Source organism: Musca autumnalis, unplaced genomic scaffold (genome assembly GCF_047663935.1).
Source record: "Musca autumnalis isolate F117 unplaced genomic scaffold, ASM4766393v1 scaffold_1, whole genome shotgun sequence".
Classification (NCBI taxonomy): Eukaryota; Metazoa; Arthropoda; class Insecta; order Diptera; family Muscidae; genus Musca; species Musca autumnalis.
The window spans coordinates 333709201-333731312 of record NW_027411644.1 but is presented as its reverse complement, the minus strand read 5'-3'; the positions used below and the strand labels follow the sequence as shown (position 1 = coordinate 333731312).

Sequence of the window (22112 nt, the reverse complement as noted above, 5' to 3'; positions counted from 1 at the left end):
CAATTTGCTCACAAACGGCATTAACAAAGAGAGATTTTGTTTTTGAAATTAAAACAGGTTTTGAAGCACAGTTTGATAGTTTCCCAACATACCGTTCAGTCTGATTTTCATTTCATTTATTTCACATGTAATTTGAGGCAAGAATCTACTAATTTTTACTACTTTTTTAATAACACAAAATTCTCCTGTTCGTAGCAGTTTTATTTCGAGTATAAGATTTAAAAGCAACATCTCGCAAAGATATATGATATTTTATAGCCGGATTTGAAAACAAATTATTATGTTAATTTCTAAGCTTAGAACGCTTCCGAGGGAAAAAGGAATGGAAATATGACGAACAACGATCAAAAGTATTCCACTGGACATCAACATTGTTTGTGGAATAAATACTCGAAAAATCAAAACTCAATACAGCATTTCTTAATGTGTCGAAATTTACAGCACTGTAATCGCCATACTTAATAAAATCCTCTGACCTATTAACTCTGAATTTAAAAGCCATATAAATAAAGGAATGCACAGTGGATACACTTGTATGGGGAAAGTGGCCAAAAATATTTAGAGAGTAAAAATCAAGCAATGCGCCGGTTACAGCTGCAAAGAGTGTTTTAAGAAACAACGAGCGTAACATTCTCCCCTTTTTCCCCTCTGGAGGGGGTATACGGTAAGAATTGTTTTATGCTGTTAATACAAAATGACATGAACAAAGGTAACGATTATCTTCTGATGCAAAAATAGGCTTGGAGAAACAAAACAATCTCCAAAACAACATAAAATCCCAACAATTTAGCGGATTAAAAAAAAAACAAAATTTTTGTCTGAAAATTGGTAAATAAAGACCTTATAGCGTTCTTCCTGGAAGGCTGGCGGTACGTGCCTAAGTTAAATTTGGAAGAAAATTTTTCTTCATTTTGCCACTGATGCCAATTATGTTAATGTACGTGGTCAGATAACAGAGTTATACGCTAATATATCCATAGAAACCCTACTCTAGGGAAGCTTTAGCCAACGACCCATCATTTTTAGTCTGGCACTAGATGGCAGCTGATTTTAATACAGAATAATCTTAAACCCATGACCTACTTTGGAAAATTATTCTCGAGGTGGGCACTGGTGGGCATCATGACTAAAACCTTAGGTCCAATTTAAGAATTGGCCAAGGTACACTTATAGAAGGTAGAAGTGACAATCAGCTGTATTCTTACTTTTTTTGTAAATTTAGTTTTCAAAATGTAATAGGGTCTACTCATGAAATTTGAAACTTCGAAATTTGCCTCCATAGAATACTGTTTTTTTTTCCTAAACTTGTAGTAAAAATGACCTACGACAGTTCTGAATGCTTTATATTTGCATTGTCATTCAAATTTGTTCTATTTTGGGGGATTTTCAAAATGTATTTATGCTTTTCCTGAGGAAATTTTTGGAACGACCCTATTATTCAATATTTTCTTTGACAATTAATTTTCAATACCAACAATGTTGTTTTTGTAAATTTGTTAGTTGTTGTAATTCATGCACATACCTTCTATAAATTTACCTTGGAATTGGCATTACAAAATACACTAAGAAAATATGCAGCTAACTAGAATTCCACAACACGCTAAAATACCATTTTGTAATGAAAATTAAGCTATTACCTCCTCCTTCAAAAATTTTTTCATTTCACATTTTCATAGAAACAGAATTGAGCCCCTGTACTCGATAATTGGTTTGTCTTTTTACGTACTGAACTTTACTGAACATTTTTTCTTCAGTAAAGTTTTGACAATTGTATAATTGAAATGTTGCTAAACATTACTGAAGAAACAATGTTCAGTAAAGTTCAGTACGTAAAAGGACAAACCTAATTTGTACAAAGACATAAAGTAATAAAGACCTGACAAAATGCATGCAACAAAAAAATGTTTACGAAACTTTGTATAGAAACATTACCCTTAACAGGTTGCAGTTAATTCAAAATCGCAACCAAGGAGGAACATTTCAAGTAATGGTATCAGAAACGAAATTTATGAATTCAAGGATCTATTCAAGAATAATTCCATGTCAATTGGATCGGTAAACTCGGCTAAATACGTAAAAATGTATAAAAGAAAAAAATGTTATATCACCATATCGTAACATAACATTATGTTAAATTCAAAAGCCATTCACTGAAGAATGATAGCAAAAGAAATGTCTTATCTTGTTGTATTTATGTCTTTGATTTGTAATAATTATTACAAATGTTTCAAATTTTGACAGTTGTATAAAGGAAAAGTTGCTGAAAAATTTGTTTCTGCAACATTTAGTAAGTAAAAAGACACACCAAATTATTACAAATGTTTTTAATTTTGACAGTTGTATAAAGGAAAAGTTGTTGAAAAAAAGTGTTTCAGCAACATTTAGTAAGTACGAGGACAAACCTAATATAATGCCTGTCTGCGTACTCGATAATTTGTAATAATTATTACTAATGTTGTTGGCGTTTTTTTGACTCAAATTGTAGGGTAATCAGCTTTAGGGCCATACAGCAAATTTCTCATTTTGTTTAATTTGCTGGATGGGCTTATTGACCTGTTTATCGATACAGAGTCGGCGGAAAAGGGAACTGATGAAGTTGTTTGGTGACAACTGAAACTATAGTATTCCCTACCCTCCGCCCGCAACTAATCAATTTCATATCCACTGTAAAACATTTTGTTATTCAAATTACTTGAATACAACAAAATATGGACTCAAGCTGAAATAAACACAAAGATGTAATTATTACTAATGTTTCTAAAATTGATAGTTGTTCAATGGAAAAGTTGCTGAAAAAAGTGTTTCAGCAACATTTAGTATAATAAATAAGAGTAATTTACATATAAATACATAAGCATGAATTTCCGAAATCTCCTCCTAAAATTTCAAAAATTCGTCCTAACCCTTCTATACAATAACAATTATATAAATTTCTGTACCACTTTGAACCGTTCGTACATATAAGTATGAATTTTTAAAACTTCCTCAATCCAACAGTAATCTTAATTCCAAAATTCAGGGTTCCAGCTCTATCCGTTTACCCAAATCCAAATTTGTTGTTGTTGTTGTAGCAGCTAGAAACCTACGTATAAGCATATGTTTTTTGCTGGGTTGGCAGCCGCTGGCCGAAACACAATGGTTTCGGGTCAATCCGGTACGAAAGAACCCGCTGCCGTGGGATTAGTACCATTTGGTACATTTCGTGTCCATAAGTACAAATTTTCAAAATATCCTCAATCCTACACCCCAATAGCAATCTTAATTCCAAATCTCAGTATTCCAGCTCATATTTAGTGAGTGCCATTTAGTACTTTTTGTACACGTAAATGCGATTTTCCAAAACTACCTCAATCCTATACTCAAACATTAATCTTAGTTCCATATTTCAGGATTCTACTTCTATCAGTTCATCCAAATTTTATTTAGTACAAAATTTAGTAACATTTAGTACTTTTCAAACACATAAATATGACTTTCCAAAACTCCATATCTGTATCCTACACTCCAAATGTTAGCTTTCCAGCTCAATCCGTTCACCCACATCCAGATTGTACCAAGTTTAGTACCATTTAGTACTTTTCGTACAAATTTACGTACAAATGTCCACAATATCTCCAATCCTACACTCCAACAGTAATCTCAATACCAAATTTCAGGATTACAGCTTTATCCGTTTGCCAAATCCAAATATTACCAAATTTAGTACCGTTTAGTACTTTTTGTACCCATTACTACCAATTTGCAAAAATACGTGAATCTTGCACTTCAACAGTTATCTTAATTTCAAATTTCAGGATTTCAGCTCTATCCGCTTGCCCAAATCAAATTGTACCAAATTTAGTACCGTTTAGCACTTTTCGAAAACTTAAGTACGAATTTCCAAAACTACCTTAGTCCTACACTCCAGCAGTAATCTTTATTCCAAATTTCAGGATTCCAACTCTATCCGGCTACCCAAATCAAAATTGTACTAAATTTAGTATCATTTATTACTTTTTGTACCTATAAGTACGAATTTCCAAAACTTCCTCAATCCTATACACCAACAGTAATCTTAATTCCAAATTTCAGGATTCCAACTCTATCAGTTCATCCAAATAAAAATTGTGCCAAATTTAGTGCCATTTAGTACTTTTCGTATACATGAGAACACATTTACAAAACCACCTCATCCCTACTTCTCAACTTTGATTCTCATTTCAAATTTCAAGCTTTAAGCTCTATCCGTTCACATACTATTAAGTTGTACTAAATTTAGTACTTTTTGTCCACTTATAGTTCGAGTTTTTAAAAACCGTTCGGTACGTATATCCTATATCCCATCAATGACGCTCATTCCAAATTTGAGAATTCTAGCTCTACTGGTTCGCCAAATACATACGGTACCTTATCATATTTAGTACGTTTCGCACCCATTTTTAGAACATTTTAGTATTTTTCGCACCCTTCTAGGAGGAATTTCCAAAAACACAGCCTTATCGAGCACCTTCGCCCCGAGACCAAAATTTCAAGATCCCAGCTTCAGCCATTTCGTCTGGTCGTTGATTATTAGTCAATCAGCAACACAAATTACACCACTTTTAGTACATTTTAGTACTTTTCGCACCCTTCTAGGATGAATTTCCAAAAACTCAGCCTTATCGAACACCTTCGGCCCAAGACTAACCACCACCCAAAATTTCATGATTCTAGCTTCAGCCGCTACAAGTGATGTCGTAAGACACGCCGTTCGGACTCGGCGATAAGCAGTAGGTCCCATATCATTGAGCTAATATGAGTCGGGGGGTACTCATTGATATGAGATAAGTCTCCCTTGTCCCGACTGGAATGTTTGTGGAACAAATATATATTATATTAATTGCTCTGTTCCCGAACCTGCAAGAATCTACTATTTTTTACTACGATAACATATTTTCCTTTATGTTATCGAAAAAAATAGTAAAAATTAGTAGATTCTTGCAGTACTGGAACAGACCAAATATGTATGTATAATTTTTTGGTAGTTCAAGGATTTACAGCAATTTACAATCGAAAATGGGTGCTAATGAAACACACCCAAACTTTAGTTTTCGAAATATTATTACCATTGATTTTGTGTTTCATTCGCGCACATTTTCGTTTCGACATACAGAAACAGGCTGTAAATCCATGAACTACCCATAATTGTACAAATAATGGCCTGTTTCACAAAGACTACTCGAATTCTGACTTCGATCAAACAAAAATTGTCTACAATAACATGAGTATGTTAGCAATTCGTAAGTGTTTGAATTCAAATTATCTTATAGATGTTAAGATACCACAACTTATTTAATAATCTTTCCAAATGACCCTGATGTCTTTCAAATCAGTGAAATAGTAGCATTAATCCTCAATTAATAGGTATCAACTTCTATGTTATCCTCAAAATACTTGCTAGAGTATCAATTTTTAAACGAATAAAAAGATCAATTCAAAAAACCTTCCATGGAATGTATATTTTTTACTACAAAGAACTAATGCAAAAAGGGTGATTTAGATGCAAATCACAAAAAGATGTAACAGCCTTGTAAAAATCATGAGTTCTTTCACGTAAAAAGATGTAGTCCGAAATCACTTGCACTCATGATTCAAATACTTTTTTGGCTACAAACATTTTGCCGGGAATTGTCTACTTTGACGTAGTTATGTAAATAGTTACATTGGTCCAGTTACTTTACACCCAAAAATTAGAGCTGGCAAAATAACGATAGCACTATCGAAACTATCGATATTTTATTTTTTGGACTAATATCGATAGCTATTTGCGTATACTTCAAATAAGTCTTAGTCAATAAAACCATTGGATTTGATTTGACGTATACGCTATGTAATTGACATTTAAAACCTACTATTTTGATTTCAAATACAGGCAATGGAAAACTGACGATTTTATAGGAAATATCGAAACTATCGAATGGTGCGACAATCGATAGTTTGCCAGCTCTACCAAAACACAAAATAGCATATAGCTTGATTTTTTCACTGAAAAAGGGCTTCCTCTTCTAAATATAACTTAAGAGGACGGAAAATATCTTCCAGGAATAAAGATATAGGCATTAAACTTAAAATGTTCCTAATTATCACTCAAAAGTTTTGGTCAATTTAATCCGCTAAATATTATCTGTTCATCACTACGTTAAATTGCAAGCTTCATCTTTGTCGTAAACTCTAACCAGACCATCATTGCGACCTACAAAATCGGATAAAAATTTTGTTTTTGATCCATTTCCTAAATATTTCACGATCACCGCCAAAAACTAATCGTTTCTATTCTGGTGGAAACCTGACCTCCATTCAAAATTTCTTGGCGATTGGTGCATAATTGCGGCCAATCTCAAAATCGCCTTATATCGTCCAGGTATGTATTTTGGTATACATCACGGGTGGGTCTACTACGAATATTTCGGGGTGTTACATACATTTTTGGGAAAAACAAACTTATGATACCCTTTCCACATTGTGTGCAGCAAAGGTGTTATTGAGCTTAATTATAAAAGGATGAATATTTTCAGAAGAATATCTGGTAAGTATCGATACTCGTTTTGGAACAATACATTTTTCATTATCTCATTAAACTTTTACACATTTTATTTCAGGTACTTCTGAAGTATCACACACAATATTCTCTATCAAGGAATCTAGAGATTAACATGAATTGTCCAGTAACCAGTAAAATTGCTAGTTATTCACTAGTGTTTTAGATAAGATAGCTGTTATTAATTAGTTGCATTGCAGTCTATACATATCAATTTTGTACATACTAATGTTTCATTAAATATGTATTCAGTCTTTTCTCTGTTTTTCTTGTCAATAAATATTCTTTATTATTGGACAAGCCAATTTTATAGTGTATGGGCCGCTTTAAACTTTCTTGTTTGAACCAACGAAATCTATAATAGGTTATGGGCGAACAGAAGGATAACGTTGGTATACCGCAATTTAATAGAAGCGGATACGACGAATGGTAGTTTAGGGTTCATATTCATTTTGAGAATTAGGACTCTGGGTGATGTCTTAACAGGCAATCCTCCGACGGAAAATGCTGCAAAGCAATAATTTTTGAAGAAGGATAGGAAAGCAAGACGCAAGTTGGTGTCGTTTATAAGCAATTATTGTCTGGGATACGCTCGAGAAAAGAAGACAGCCAAAGAGATGTAGGAGAGTCCTACAATATTGTAAAAGAGCTACTAATTTTGTATGAAACGTAGTCTAGTTTTTTTTTATTGAGACTTGTATAACCGTTAAGGAATTCGAAACGTTACAATGAGGAACATAAAACTATCATATATTTTTTGTTTGGGTATAAACTCATCAGATAAAATGTTTATAAACGAATGTAGGTATTATATTAAAGAAGACACTCTTGCTCCCGGCGTTAACATACCATGGAGAGATGTTCTCCAAAACAATTTTTCTTTAAACTAAAACTTAGATCTAAATTTTATAAAAAACGTTAGCCCCTATGTGTGCCAATCAGAGACTTAGTGTAAAAATGTGGAATAAACGAAAGGGAATTTGTATCTAACTAATTTTCATTAAAACCTAGTGGTAATATATAACACCGGTCAACACGACTTTTGTTTCAACCAAAGTTGTTGTTGTTTCTAAATGAAATCGGCGAGTTATTTTCAAATCCGGTCACGGTTTTCCTCCATCAGCTCTTGTTCTTGAGATATAGCTCAAAATCGGTTTTTACGAGTTTTACCCAGAATTTCGTTATTTTCGGATACAAACAAATATTTTTTGCGGGTTTTTCGGCACTAGTATATTAAGAAGATGTTGTACGCTCGATACAAAACGTTTTTTGAAATAATTATGGCGAATATATATCAAAAAATATAGAAAACATACGTTGGATCTTGTAAAAATTGCATATTTTGAGTACTTTAAGCCGTAATTACGTCATCTGGGGAAGTCATAGAAGCTTCATATGGCACTCCGGATATGCTCAGGGTGTCGACTATATAGTCGTGTATTCAAATATATAATATAAAGTTCATAGCGCCCACTATTCGCCCATAACCATAAAATGAAGCTTCTATGACTTCCCCCGATGACGTAATTACAGCTTAAAGTACTCAAAATATGCAATTTTTACAAGATCCAACGTATGTTTTCTATATTTTTTGATATATATTCGCCATAATTATTTCAAAAAACGTTTTGTATCGAGCGTACAGCATCTTCTTAATATATTAGTGTCGAAAAGCACGTAAAAAATATTTGTTTGTATCCGAAAATAACGAAATTCTGGGTAAAACTCGTAAAAATGGATTTTGAGCTATATCTCAAGAACAAGAGCTGATGGAGAAAAATCGTGACCGGATTTGAAAATAGCTCGCCGATTTCATTTAGAAACAACAACAACTTCGGTTGAAACATTGAACTTTTTCAATTTTGTTGAGCAGTGTAATAGGTGTTTGACCAATTAAACGAGGATTGACTCAATTAGAGGATTAGGGGAAAGAGATAGACGCGAAATGATTGCAGCTAATCCATTCGTAGCAAAAGAAGCAATAAATATATCGGTTGGAATACCGCTTGTTAAAGACTGGAAATTACGATTAAAATAGGGTGAATGCTTACTTTGTATACTAAAATTTTCGTTTCTACTTGAAGATACTTATTATTTAAAAGACATTCCCCAGAGCAAGCCGGGCATGCTGATTAAATTTCATCAATTTTGAAAAGTTAATTCCCAAGTACTAAGGAAAGATAAACCTCCAATGTTTACCTTTTATAACAGCTAAAATATGAAATATTCAAAAATATTTCCCATATATTCCGTAAACTAAATTTAAGAATAAACAAATTACTAAAAGAATCTAATAGCAAATACATATGTGAGGTGCCCAAACTTACCAGCTGTGCTAAGTCCTGGACTCGCTGTGAATTTGGCCACATCGACAATTTTAACGGCAAACTGTTGGTTGGATTCTCTGTGGATGCATCGTCTCACGATTGAAAATGGTCCCCTATAATAATAAAAATGTTTATTTATTCTTAGAAATTATTTAATTAATGCCTTGGAAGAAACAATGTTATGATGTACTGGTCTTCCCGCCAGTTTGACAATAAACATGAATTACTTACTTGCCAATAACTTCACACAGCTCATAGACGTCATCGAAAAGTATCTCATCATCTGCCATTTTAAATTAAAAATAAATACTTCGACCACGATAAGTCAATTACGTATGTAAGACACAGCCACTGGCGGGAGGATAACGTATTACTCAAATCAATATTAATACAGTTTTAACTAGTGTAACCGATGCCGCACCACATACAATAACTCCCACTTGTGATAAATGCCGCTCCACGGCATACACAGTGTTGCCTGCTCCTACTTGGTGATATTATTGATCTTTTCACGACAAAAGGATGCCTTTTAATATTAAGTGAGCATATTGTTATAAATCCAAAAAAATGCTGCACTTCGTGTATTTATTTATTTATAATTATTATTATTTTAGCCCGGTTTCGATGTTTGAAAAGCCTATTTAAAAATCTGCAAAAAATCAAAACATTACAAATAAGTAAATCAATTACTAAATCATTCACTAATTTAATTTAAAAAATTAGATATTAATTCTAAAAATATTATAAACACTGTTAAATATTCGATGTCAAGGATGCTATGTAATGATGGGTGCATTTTCTCTCATGAATTATATACAGTTAGTCAACTATATTATTGCAAACGACGAATTTTTAAAATTTTAGACGTTTAATTAGGAATTACTACAAGAAATTCGTTCAATAATGTGGGACTTTTTGTAAATATCTGTTGATTAACCTGTTAATGACAACATCAAGCCAATAAATCCAGAAATCGGTTGGAAATAACAAAAACAACGGGCAAAAAGTATAGGTACCTGGTTTTCGTGGTGTCATCTAAATAATTGCAAAATGAATGAATGTGCAATAAAATCGTGGGGTTTCCCCGCGATTTTTTGCATTTAAGGATTTTTAAGACTTTTATGGTATGTGGACATGTAGATCCATAATTTTTGATCATAAATTAATTTTTGTGTGTGTAACATAGACGGTATATTCAGAAAAAGAGAAAGTCAGGTAAACGGTTTCGGAAAATATGATACATTTGGTCTATTCCAATTATAATAATGGTAAATCCGAAAGATAAATCCCTAAAATCACCTCTCGTAAGCTGAGAAGTGTATACAACATCATATACCGCACCCAGAAAGAAGCCAGGCTCAAACTGAGGGCGTTACGTGGCAGGTCCAAAATAGTAACCTCACGAATTGACTATAGAATGATTAAAGAAATTAACGAAATAGCCCAAAGCAGCACCAGAAAATAGCTTTTTCTAATTAAAAATGATTTTGGAGTAAGTGTGTCACATGGAAAAATCAGAAAAGTGGTACATAATAACAAGCACCCATCACGCGAGACTAGGTAAAAACCATTGCCCTCCCATCACACTATATAGAAACTATTCCGACTAGTTATAGACAACTTTTCACGCCATCTTTGGTATTGGGATGGCATTATATTTTCTGATGAGACTTAAATTATGTTATACTATCACAATGGACCTCAAAAAGTATTGGGAAAACCCTTGAAAACAAAAATTTAATACATACGGTAAAGTTCGGAAAACTGTAACTTATGGTATGGGGTTGTATACCAAGCAGTGACCTTGGTAAAATCCTGATTTTGGAAGAAACAATGACATAGAAGGTTTATTTAGATGCTTTAAGAAAATATTTAACCAAAAGCGTCAAGAAATTTGGGCCTGTTGACCCTGAAAATTCAAACAAATTGCAATATAAGTACTACCAAGACAACGACCCTAAGCATAAATCTAATTTATGTAAGACTTGGTTGTTATACAACTGTACCAAAGTCATTTACACCCTGTTCCGGTGTCTAGATATTTACCCCATCGAAAATTCATAGGTACACCTGAAGGAAAAAGTCGGGAAAAGTCGCCTACTAACCTGAGGGGACTAAATGAAATGCAATAATGAAGAATGGCTAAAAAATACCATTGGAATATGACATTCCGAAACTTATTTATTAAATTCAGATACGTTTACACGCTGTTTTTGATGCCAAGTGTGGGCATACGAAATATTAGAATCAACCTTTCAAAAATACCGTGAAAGACTGAAAAGTTGTGAATTTTGCAATTCTTTAGTTGACAGTGCAAATAATGAGTTGTACTCATTTTTGTTAATTTTAAGAAAATGTTTAGTGAAATTTAGCTACTTTGTTATTTATTATATTAATAAACATGTGTAAGAATTGCATTGTTAACAAAAATATTAATAATGATATTTATTTATACCAATAAAATGATGTTTTATTTAAAGTTTTGTAATAATTTTGGTTTTGCAATAATTAAGTTGACTAACTGTATGTGGGATGAGAAAATTTGGTATGCTCATACATCACACTCATACTTGAAGTTAGTTCTTACAACAGAGATACACACGAAGAGCATGCTATTGTTGGCAATTGTATGGGAAAGAGAGTTGTGTTTAACGTTTTCGTAAGGGCGCGTGCATGGCTGTCTTCAGCGGTACCAAGTTGGTGGTTTTCCCGCTACTTGTGGTGAGTTTTGGCATAGAAAAACCTCTGTTTAAGCAGGAATGTCAACTGCTTTAAGGTAAAAATCGCTACAGACCTATGGTGCGTATGTGGCTGTAGCGATTTTTATCTCGAAACAGTTGGCGTCCCTGGCTGTCTTACAACGACGCAGAAGAGTAAAGACGTGCTTCGGCAAGACTCGCATTTTAATCATTTCATTTATTCATCATCGATGTTCATTTATTTCATTATCCATTTCATTTTATTAAAATGATTTCGTTTTGTTAATAAACTTTAAACATGAATTCAACTAAATATAATTCCTTTAATTACTTTATTTAAACATAAACCTATGACTTTTAATTTAGAAAGGTAGGAATTAGTGAATAAATTGTAAGACTCTCTCGGGATACAACTACATAAAAACTATACATTTGGGGGCTCAACTCGGAATAAAAGAACCAAACCCCGGTAAAAGAAATAAAACGACGATGGTCAACTCGAAATAACCAGAAAGGAAGCCGCTTATCCCAGAGAAAAAATAACGTAGAAATATGACGAAATAATGTAGCGAACAAAGTAAATGTGTTAATGTAAAAGCAAAAAGAAGTTTTGGAGATGAAATGAATAAAAACGACGAACAGAAAATTATAGATCAAATAATCACTCATCCTCATCATTTATTCACACAATAAATGTAAACGACGTGAACGAAGATTAGAAAAAATGACCGTTTAACGAGAAACCCTCTTCTTGCGAAAATTGTATGAAGTCAGAAGAGAATATAAAAACTTGGAGTGGAAAAAAACGACGCAATAAGAAAAGGAAACAAAATAACCGTTGAAATGGCTGCACTTGGTGACTTTTCTGGAATTCGCAATAATTTGGCTGTTGCCAAACGAGCTGTTGTTTTTGCTTTGGATAAGTTTGTGTATGGTAGCGAAGGAGATCGTGGAAACAGAGGACGTTTGAGATTGTTCGATGAGTTTGAATACGACGAAACGACGGATGAGTATAAGGAGAAGGCAGAATACGTTCGACAGAATTTGAGCGCAGGAGATTTGGTGTCAATCTGCAACATGTTGGGAATTGCATACGACATTAACGACTTGTTCCCACACATCTTCGCAAATTTGAATTGATTACAACGAAGTTTATGACGACTGAGATGAAGCCTGTTTCCAGACGACATCCACTACGAGAAAGGACTATAGTAGAAAGCGATTGTATCTCAACGTTTACGAGCGAGGATTACAAAATTAACTCGACGTATCAAAGGACGCGAATGAGAATAAAAAAGATGAAAATCTGAAGAAGGAAATGTTTTTGTACTACGACGAACAGCGTGATCGGATGCAGAATAAGACCAAGAAATACTACGATCAAAAGCGCAAATCTTTAGGAAAATACGACGTTGGCGTAAAATCTAAACCGAGATATTTAGGCCCTTATAGGGTCTTGATGTTGAACCTAAGGACACCTACGACGTTACAAAGGAGCGGGCCTTCGTTAGCCCGAAACAAACTACATCGTGTGCAGAATTTATGAAGCCGTGCCCAAACGACTATATTACGGAAGAAGACATTGAAGAAATAATAAACCCTGATGACCTGCAGGGTGGCAGAGATGTGGGATGAGAAAATTTGGTATGCTCATACATCGCACTTATACTTGAAGTTAGTTCTTACAACGACGCAGAAGAGTAAAGACGTGCTTCGGCAAAACTCGCATTTTAATAATTTCATTTATTCATCGTCTTTCACGACTTCCTTTGCATGGATTCAAATTCTAATAAAAAGATGAAAGATCACGAGTTCCTCTGAACCAATGCAAAAGATGCGATTAATGGCATCCTATGAACCTTCAAATTTTGCTGGGATACAAAATAGACGACCATTTAAACAAAATTGATATGGGTTTCATATGACCAGAACCTTCGGGCATGTTCTGGAATTCACCGTCCATCCTTTTTCACATCACACATGCACTTCCCGTGTGAAGGCAATGGCGTTTCTGTATTTCACTTGAAAAGAACTTTTGAAAGCGTTATTACAGCATATTTTGTTAAGAAAATTAAACAATTTTTGAATGCTCATAGATAACACAATTTAGTATTATACAGTTTTTTTTTGTGGAAATTTTATAACTTTACAGCTTATTGCAGTGCAATAACGATAATATCAATAGGTAAATGAAGGCATATCTCCTAAGAATTTTCTTCTAATTCATATAAATGCCCGTAGACGTAACCCACAAAATCAAAACTTTACAGGAGAAGCAAAAAACGTTGTAAAATGAAAAACTGTTTTATGGAATATAATTCTTATGAGGCGAGTATTCGGGATATTATCAATCCTATACGAGTGGGAGTAATAAATGAAATGCCATTTCTTTAATAGGATCGATGTTTCTGAACGTAGAAGCTTGAAATATGACGTAAATGAATAAATAATAATAAAAGTTTTCAATAAAAAATGGTTGTTACGAATGTGATATGTATGCAAAAAAATCCTTGTAGTTTATTTTCTGGTGATCCTTTTGACTTTCGTGGGTACAAAATGCTTCCCACTACTACTTCATCACGATGGCCAGATCGAAAACTAAACTTCCACAAACGCCTGCTGGAATGTACGGAACACGAATATTATCATAAGGCTGACTAAGCACAAACTCACAATTAAGACATGGCGACTTTCAACAGAGAACGGGTCTTACAATAAAAGCATCGTTATATTTTAAAACTTTCTTCAAATTCAATAAAGTTAATTAATGGGTTACACCCACGTGTCACTTTATAGATATCGAAATTGTTATTGAAGTCAAAGCAAAGACATATGTAAATATAGTAAGATGGGACATTTTATTCTTATTATACTTCATTGAATGGATATGGAATTTTACATAAGATCTGTACGATAACCCAAACATTTTACAAATTCGTAAAAATATTTTACTGAACAAAATGTTTACGATAACAAAATTGTTAAGTAAAAGAGCGCGAGTTGAGAGAAACAATGTTGGTGTTTTTCATAAATTTTTAGATTTTGAATTTTGTCTGTTAAATTTAATTTATTTCGATTTGTTAGAGATGAGACATATTTTATCGTCGTTCGGAGAGTAATTTAAATTGAACAATGTACAAAAATCGTTCTTGGTTCTCAGAATTTTGTATGGAAAATGAAGTAATTAATACATAATTTGGGGTCGAACAACGAATATAGAGCGAATTACCGTCAGTATGAACAAGGCATTACAAAATGTTGTTCGATAACTTTCTGCAATTTTCTTGTTACACTGTGACACAAAATGGAACTCAAAGTCTGGGGGGGTGGAAAATTTCTTTTGGGCATGAAAGCCCTTGATGAGTATACTAAGAACCCAAAAGGAAATTTTCGCCATAGGTCAAGTTTCTGAGATATCGCGCGATGAAGTTTTTGATTTTTTCCCTATAATACTTGGGAAAATAGCTCCATATCTCTGTTTGGCGTTGTTGTAGCATCGTTTTGAGGTGACATTTCTTCAGTCAAATCGATTGGCGAGTTACAGCGAGTTGGCGATGAATGTCGATGAAGGTAATATGATGAACCCGGAAGGACAGTTTTGCCGTAGGTCTGAACCAAGTCCGAATAAATGTCAAAAATGACAATGAAAACGGGACAAAATCGATTAGTTGTCAAAGAGAACCGTACCTAAAATCTTCTGAGCAACATTTTTGTAGAATATTTGGATGCTGAAAAATCTCATCTTGTTGTACTTTCACTACGGTTCAAGAAATAAAGGACGAAAAGTACATGAAAGGCATCGAGTTAGAAGAATGAAATATTCTACGAAAAGATTCGCCAATCGATTTGACTAAAGACATGTCACCTCAAAACGATGCTACAACAACGCCAAACAGAGATATGGAGCTATTTTCCCAAGTATTATAGGGAAAAAATCAAAAACTTCATCGCGCGATATCTCTGAAACTTCACCTATGGCGAAAATTTCCTTTTGGGTTCTTAGTATACTCATCAAGGGCTTTCATCTCCAAATGAAATTTTCCACCCCCCAAAAATGCTGCTGCATGTAAGGCACCGATATGGGTATAAAACAGTATGTTAATTTTATACGTTTGTACCTACTTGACCAGTGTTAACGATCAATACGAGGGATGCTCGATAACTTTCTGGCCATTTAAATTTTTTTGGAAAGTTTAGACACTTTTTAGCCTAAACGGGCTCACGGCAGTTTGACATACGATCATTTGTTGAGTTGTTTACAGTGGCTTGAAAAAAATCACATTGCAAAAAAAATTGAAATTACTTGTAAACATTTTCGTCCCATCGTTTTTCACAACTCTCTCGCAAGAGTGCATCGTTCAAATTAGATCTTAGTATGTGGCCGACACTCGCTTATAAAAGAGGGTCGTCCAAAAACAAACATTTGAAATTGCATGAACACCTGACCGCGAAATGAGTATAAACCCGAAACAAACTTTCAAGATGACTATAACCTACATAGGAAATTGAAAGAAGCCGCTGGTGTATGTCGTAAAACAACTTCCACTGTACTAGACAATACCCTCAACTTAGAATTCCTGAATTGACGTCGCTTTTGGAACATGCATCCCCAAATTCAGAGTCGTTCATCCCTAAAAATCCCCAAATATATTCCTTTTTTCCCCAGAAAAAATCCCCAAGAAATATTTGGACGAAAATTAGTGAAAATTCGTAATAATTATATTAATATTTCACTTTATTACCGGGTTATTCAAGAAAACGATGATTTCTCCGTCCCCTTCTTTTTGTTACTGGTAGATCTGTCCACGACATTTCTCATTTTTGTCACTACTATCAGGGAATGTTTTTGATTTATTGCTTTTGACTCAATGTTAGTGCATCCGGTATGTAAATTTCCTTGCCTCTATCGATTTTAAAAGTGTAAGAAGAAGTGTTAGGAATGTGAACATTCCAAAAGAACTTTAATTATTACGTATATGAGAAAAATTCTTTCGAATTGTCTTGCATACCGACTAATAAATCCCAAAAAGTGCGGCGAATCTAATAAAACCCATCAAATATGGAAATTATACACCTTCTAGAAAAGCTGGAATACCGAATTATTGGGTACTATATTTTTTTTACCAAGCAAAAAAGTATGCAAAATCAGGATCACGGACATAATAATGATTGGGAAGACATCCCCACTGACATCATTAGCAAATATTTAATAGTCATTATTCTGAAAGTCTGTAAAACGGGTCTAAAAAGCTTAAACACCTTCAAATACCACCATACTAAAGGCCAGTTCATGACATATCAATATTATTTCTGTAAGTTGCAAAATTAAGGTGTCGATTATGAATTGCCACTAAACTTGAGTTGCGTTGTCAATTGTCAGCACAACTGATATGAAATTTTGTATTATTAATGTCAACCCAACTGGGTTGTCGATAAACGTGTTATCGATCAGTGTTTTTTTAAACTTGTAAACTCAATATTAAATCCAAAAGGCACAATTCGCAAAAACAAACTTTAAGTTCAGTGGAATTATTTTTGATGATGAAGAAGGGACAAGTCCAATTCATTCGAATTGCCATCTGCACTGCAAGTTGATTACGATTGCCAAAGAATGTCGTAATTTACATTTTGGAAACGTTAAAGGATGACTTTTAAAAGTCCACTTGATAGAGGACAAATTGTGCCAAAATTGGATCGTTTGAAGTTGACGGAGGAAGAAAAGAGACAAAATAATCATTTTTATTCAAAAACGAAATACCCTGGTGTAGGAGGTTGTATAGATGGAATACATGCGCACACTGGATTTGCCATTATTTCCACCATGTTTTTGATACACAAAATCAATTAATGAAGCAAAGGATCAACAATTGTTAAGAAAATGTTTTTTTCGTTTCAATTTTACTTCTTGTTTCTTCGAAAATATTCACTGCAACTGAAAATAACTGGTTGCTGAAAAATATACGCTTCGTCAACTGAGATTCGCAACTTCAGTTGATGGTTGCCCTACATAAAGTAATTTTGACAACTGACAACTACACTCAACGATAATTGGTATCGATAATCGGTCCCTAAACTGATAAATACCTCGGGCCAAACACCTGATATATTTTTTTGGCCCAGTTTAAGGAAAAACGTCCACCAACGAAAGATCAATGGTTCGATTCCGTATTGCGACGCGAGTCGTGTCGCTTTGCCAGTTGCAATTTTCCATTACGTATGGCAAAAGTCGCCCGACGACGTCAAATTCGTCGCCAAAAGTTCATTTTCCAGCGACAACAAATTATATGTCGCCGTGCATTTTTACAAACGAAAAATTTAAACGTAAGTAACATTTTCATTTATTTTAAGTGAATTTGTTTAAAATTATATACGTTTTTTGGTGTTTCAGTACTTACATTGGTCAAATTTACTACAAAACAGCAATTTGCTGCTTAAAGAAATGGAAGCCCACCCAAACGTAGCTTGTGGAGTCAGACTTTTTGGCGAAACTAAAACCACTTTTGATGAAGTGTGGAAGGATGTTGTGGAGCAATTAAATAGTTGTGTGCGTACACCAGATGAATGGCACAGAGTATGGACTCATTTCAAATCCAAACTAAAGAAAAATAATGTTTTAAAATAAGAACATTACAGCTACAGAAGGTGGAGCAACACAAGAAATATCTTGGTCGTCGATGGAGCAAGCGGTAGCAGACTTACTGCAAATTAATATGGTTTCAAATCCTGCGATCTACGGAATTGAAGAGACAGTGAAATTGGACAATTTGCTGAGGTAGAAAATGAAAAACCTCAAAATGAAGTAGAAATTGACAAACGTTTAAACCAAAATATCCTTTTCTATTCAGATATAAATGGCGAACATCTTCCTTTGGTCCCATTATATGTACGTGTGTTCCGTCAATGCATCCGACAACGCCCCGGAAATTTGTTTTTGAATAAAAATAGTTTTTATTTTGACGCTTTTCCTCTTCTGTTCATTTGGAAACAATCCAAATTTTACACAGTTTTTCCTCTATTAACTCCAGAACTTCACTTAATACCTTTGACAATGTGGGCTGAGCTATACCGAGGTTAAAGTCATTGCCATGGGATTTTTGAAAACTTCCTTCTGCAAAAAATCTTGAAGCAGCACACACTTTAAGGAGCGGCTGTATTGCTGTTGATCGGTGGGGTTTTTTTTTTTTGAAGTCATTTTAATGCCGCTACTATATAAATAACAGCGTCTTTTGGAAGCCGAAAATAGGCTTTAAACCTAAAAAAATAATTATTTTGATGAATGTTGGAAACCAAACATACTCACAATACTGATGGCAATTCTAAAGGATTCGATTTAAACTACTTCACTCTCGGAACTAATTGGAACGAAGGAAATAAAAAGAACGGCGGAAGAGAAAGATTCATTGAACTATATCGGTCTCGGAACTATTTGGAAAGAAGGAAACAGAAAGAACGATGAAAGAGAAATATTCATTGAATTATATCGCTCTCGGAACTATATTAAGGAGCTAGTTGCTTTTGGGAAAAGGAACTAGAAAGATCCATCCGATCCAGAACCAAGATTGCCCAACTCTTTGTCTTTGCGAATGATCCTAGAATAACTCGTGGTGGAAATCAAGCTAAGATTTTCAGTCATTTCGTGCTCTACGAGGAGGAGCTCAAAGAGAATTAAATCAGTGACACATCCAGTCTCAATTTAACTTACCTTCACATATCGTGATCTATGGAATTTCAAAACTCAAGGCACAACCTTTTGTGCCCTTAGCACAGCGCTACAATCGTTATAGGTTCAATCATTTTGCCAAACATTGCGACTGGAGTTGTCAACTTCCCGAAACAGTTTCACAGTTCATGCGAAGGAGGAACATTGTTCAGGAGAGCCAATTAAGAAATACTAAGATTTTTCATCAACTGTCTTTAATTTTTCAAGGGAGATACTTTTGGAGGAAAACGCAATAATAGAATCATGGCAGCGATTTTTGCAACACAAGAAGATGCAAATCACATTATTGCCCCAAATGACTTCCCATAAGAAACCCAATTGATTCGCTGGCAGAATTTATAAATAATTTTGATTTAGAGAAAATGCCAGTGATAACTGACTTCCTGGATAACTCTAATCTGGTATTATTGGCTTTGCCAATATCCACGAAGGTGTCTCTAGGAGCAGCCAACAACTTTTCAGGAGATTGGTTGTCCTTCGTTGCAGTCAAAAAGTACAAACATTGTAATTGACATAATATTGGGATGACGATCTACCACACTTTTTGCTGCTTCTACATCGACCTCATTAATGAATACAACAAAGGCATTAAACTTCTAAATGCATGTATTTCCAAGTTTTTGTAGGCAGTTCTTTCATTTGAAAGGCTCAAATGTAGAGTGAACAGACAACTACAAGATGTTTTTGTTCTTTGATATTGTCACTCATTCTTTTACATATCGTCACCATAAATGCCGGAAGACGTAACCCACAAAAATAAAACTTTATAGGAGAAGCAAAAAACGTTATAAAATGAAAACGGTGTTATAAAATATCGAAAATTTTTAGAATCGTGTTTTAAGACAGATAAGAAATATATGTTAGAAGCTGTGTGGGTTACGTCTTTTGGTATTGTATTTTTCTGAAATGCTAAATACGTAACCCACAATTTATTGAGTATACATGTAAAGAAACTAGTATAAATGAAAAATTATAATCAAATTAGAACTGACTTATTGGCCTACGCGGTTAAACGAACTTTAAACTAGCAATCTGAAGGTGTTGGGTGCAATTCCCAGTCTTCACGGTGATATTTCAATGGACCACAATTAGGTGAACTGTCTATTCTAACCAGCACCACAATTACTTATAATTTCATGTGTATTTATTTATGTCAATTTATGGACAAAATATAGTTAATATAAGTCAAGTGATATGAAACAATTTAAATTTAACTTTTAATTCGCATTAGGAATGTTGCCATAAATGTAATGACAATCACTTGGAATTAAGTGTTTTAAGTCTAGCAGGTACTGAAATTCCTTTTTTGGAAATTATAGCCTCAGTGCGTACATCTAAGGAGGACCCACTGCCCCAAAATCTCCGGAAATTGTCTGTTGTAGAGTATGGCAGTTATCTTCCCAGCAAAATTAAATGGAAGTGATTCCATGTGAAATCATGATTTCACTGGTTCTTTTGCATGAGTGCGAAAGGAGTCGTGAAAGATCCCATCTTTTTCATCGAATTTTCATGAGTGCAATTGAAGTCGTGAAAGGTCCGATCTTTTTCATCGAATTTTCATGAGTGCAATCGAAGTCATGAAAGATCAGATTTTTTTCTTCGAATTTTCATGAGTGCAATTGAAGTCGTGAAAGATCCGATCTTTGTCACAATATTATCATGAGTTTAAATAAATTGATAAGTAACCGCACAATAAATTATCAAATACTCATATACCCGAATAATTGTGTACTTGCAAAAGTAATTGTTAAAATGAAAATAAAAGTCAGATGAAAGTGGTCGATAGTGGCAAAATTTATATATTTTAATTAAAAATACAATGTAAATTGATATAAAACAAAAGAAAAATATATTTTGTGTTTGGAAACCTGTTTCGTTTTGTGGATATTAAAAAGAAGTATGAAAAAGACCCGGTCTATAAACCACGAGCTTCCCCAGCCGACCAACACCGATATAGTAAAACATATCGAGCTGCAATTATTGGGTTGGTTGGGCCATGTTAACAGGATGGATAAAGATGCCACCGGCATGTGAATACGAGCCATTTGACGTTATGCGACCCGAGGGAACAAAACTCCAATGGAAAGATCACGATATCACAAGCATGGCATGCAAAGTGAGAGAAGCAAAGTAGGAGATCGGTAAAATAAGTATAAAAGAGACCATAACGTGGTAACTATTACAGGATAAGCTTTTTCTTTTGAAATAAAATAACAGAATTCAGAGATTGACACATAATTTATCGAATATTGGAAAAACGGAACCCCCAAGTTGAAAGAAGTATCTTGCAGCCATCGGAAGAGATAAATATGATATTGCAGATTGATATAATATATAATTTTGAAAATTACATACAAAATAAAGAAAAATAACATCTGGCGATACAAATCATCTGCGCATTGTATTCTTATTAATTCAACAAATTACATAATTGTATTGCGAATTTTATTTCTGATTGGCAAAAATCCGGATCCAAAGCATTGGTGCAAGAAGCCATGACGATGAACTGGTGCAAGAAGCCATGACAATGAACTGGTGCAAGAAGCCATGACAATGAACCGGTGCAAGATGCTATGACAATGAACTGGTGCAAGATGCCGTGACAATGAACTGGTGCAAAATGCCGTGGCAATGAACTGGTGCAAAATGCCGTGACAATGAACTGGTGCAAAATGTCATGACAATGAACTGGTGCAAAATGCCATGACAATGAACAGGTGAAATCAGATGTCACTCCCTTGTAAATTTCATCGGTGATTCACCTAAATTTGCACCTATGACAAGTCACTTGCACCTATGATTCAACTCAT

The 22112-nt window shown here is 34.2% G+C and overlaps 1 protein-coding gene across 10 annotated transcripts in view; it reads right to left on the bottom strand.

Annotated features, from left to right (window-relative positions):
- The window catches only part of CASK (peripheral plasma membrane protein CASK), a 194445-nt gene that overhangs the window by 164237 nt on the left and 8096 nt on the right, over positions 1 to 22112 (bottom strand). For all 10 annotated transcript variants that reach the window (XM_073963067.1, XM_073963058.1, XM_073963063.1 and 7 more), the window contains exons 2-3: positions 9115 to 9532; positions 8884 to 8996 (exon numbers count right to left, since the gene is read on the bottom strand). In XM_073963067.1, the coding sequence (XP_073819168.1) occupies positions 8884 to 8996; positions 9115 to 9173 (172 nt within the window). In that variant the 5' untranslated portion in view covers positions 9174 to 9532. The remainder of the gene's footprint in view (positions 1 to 8883; positions 8997 to 9114; positions 9533 to 22112) is intronic.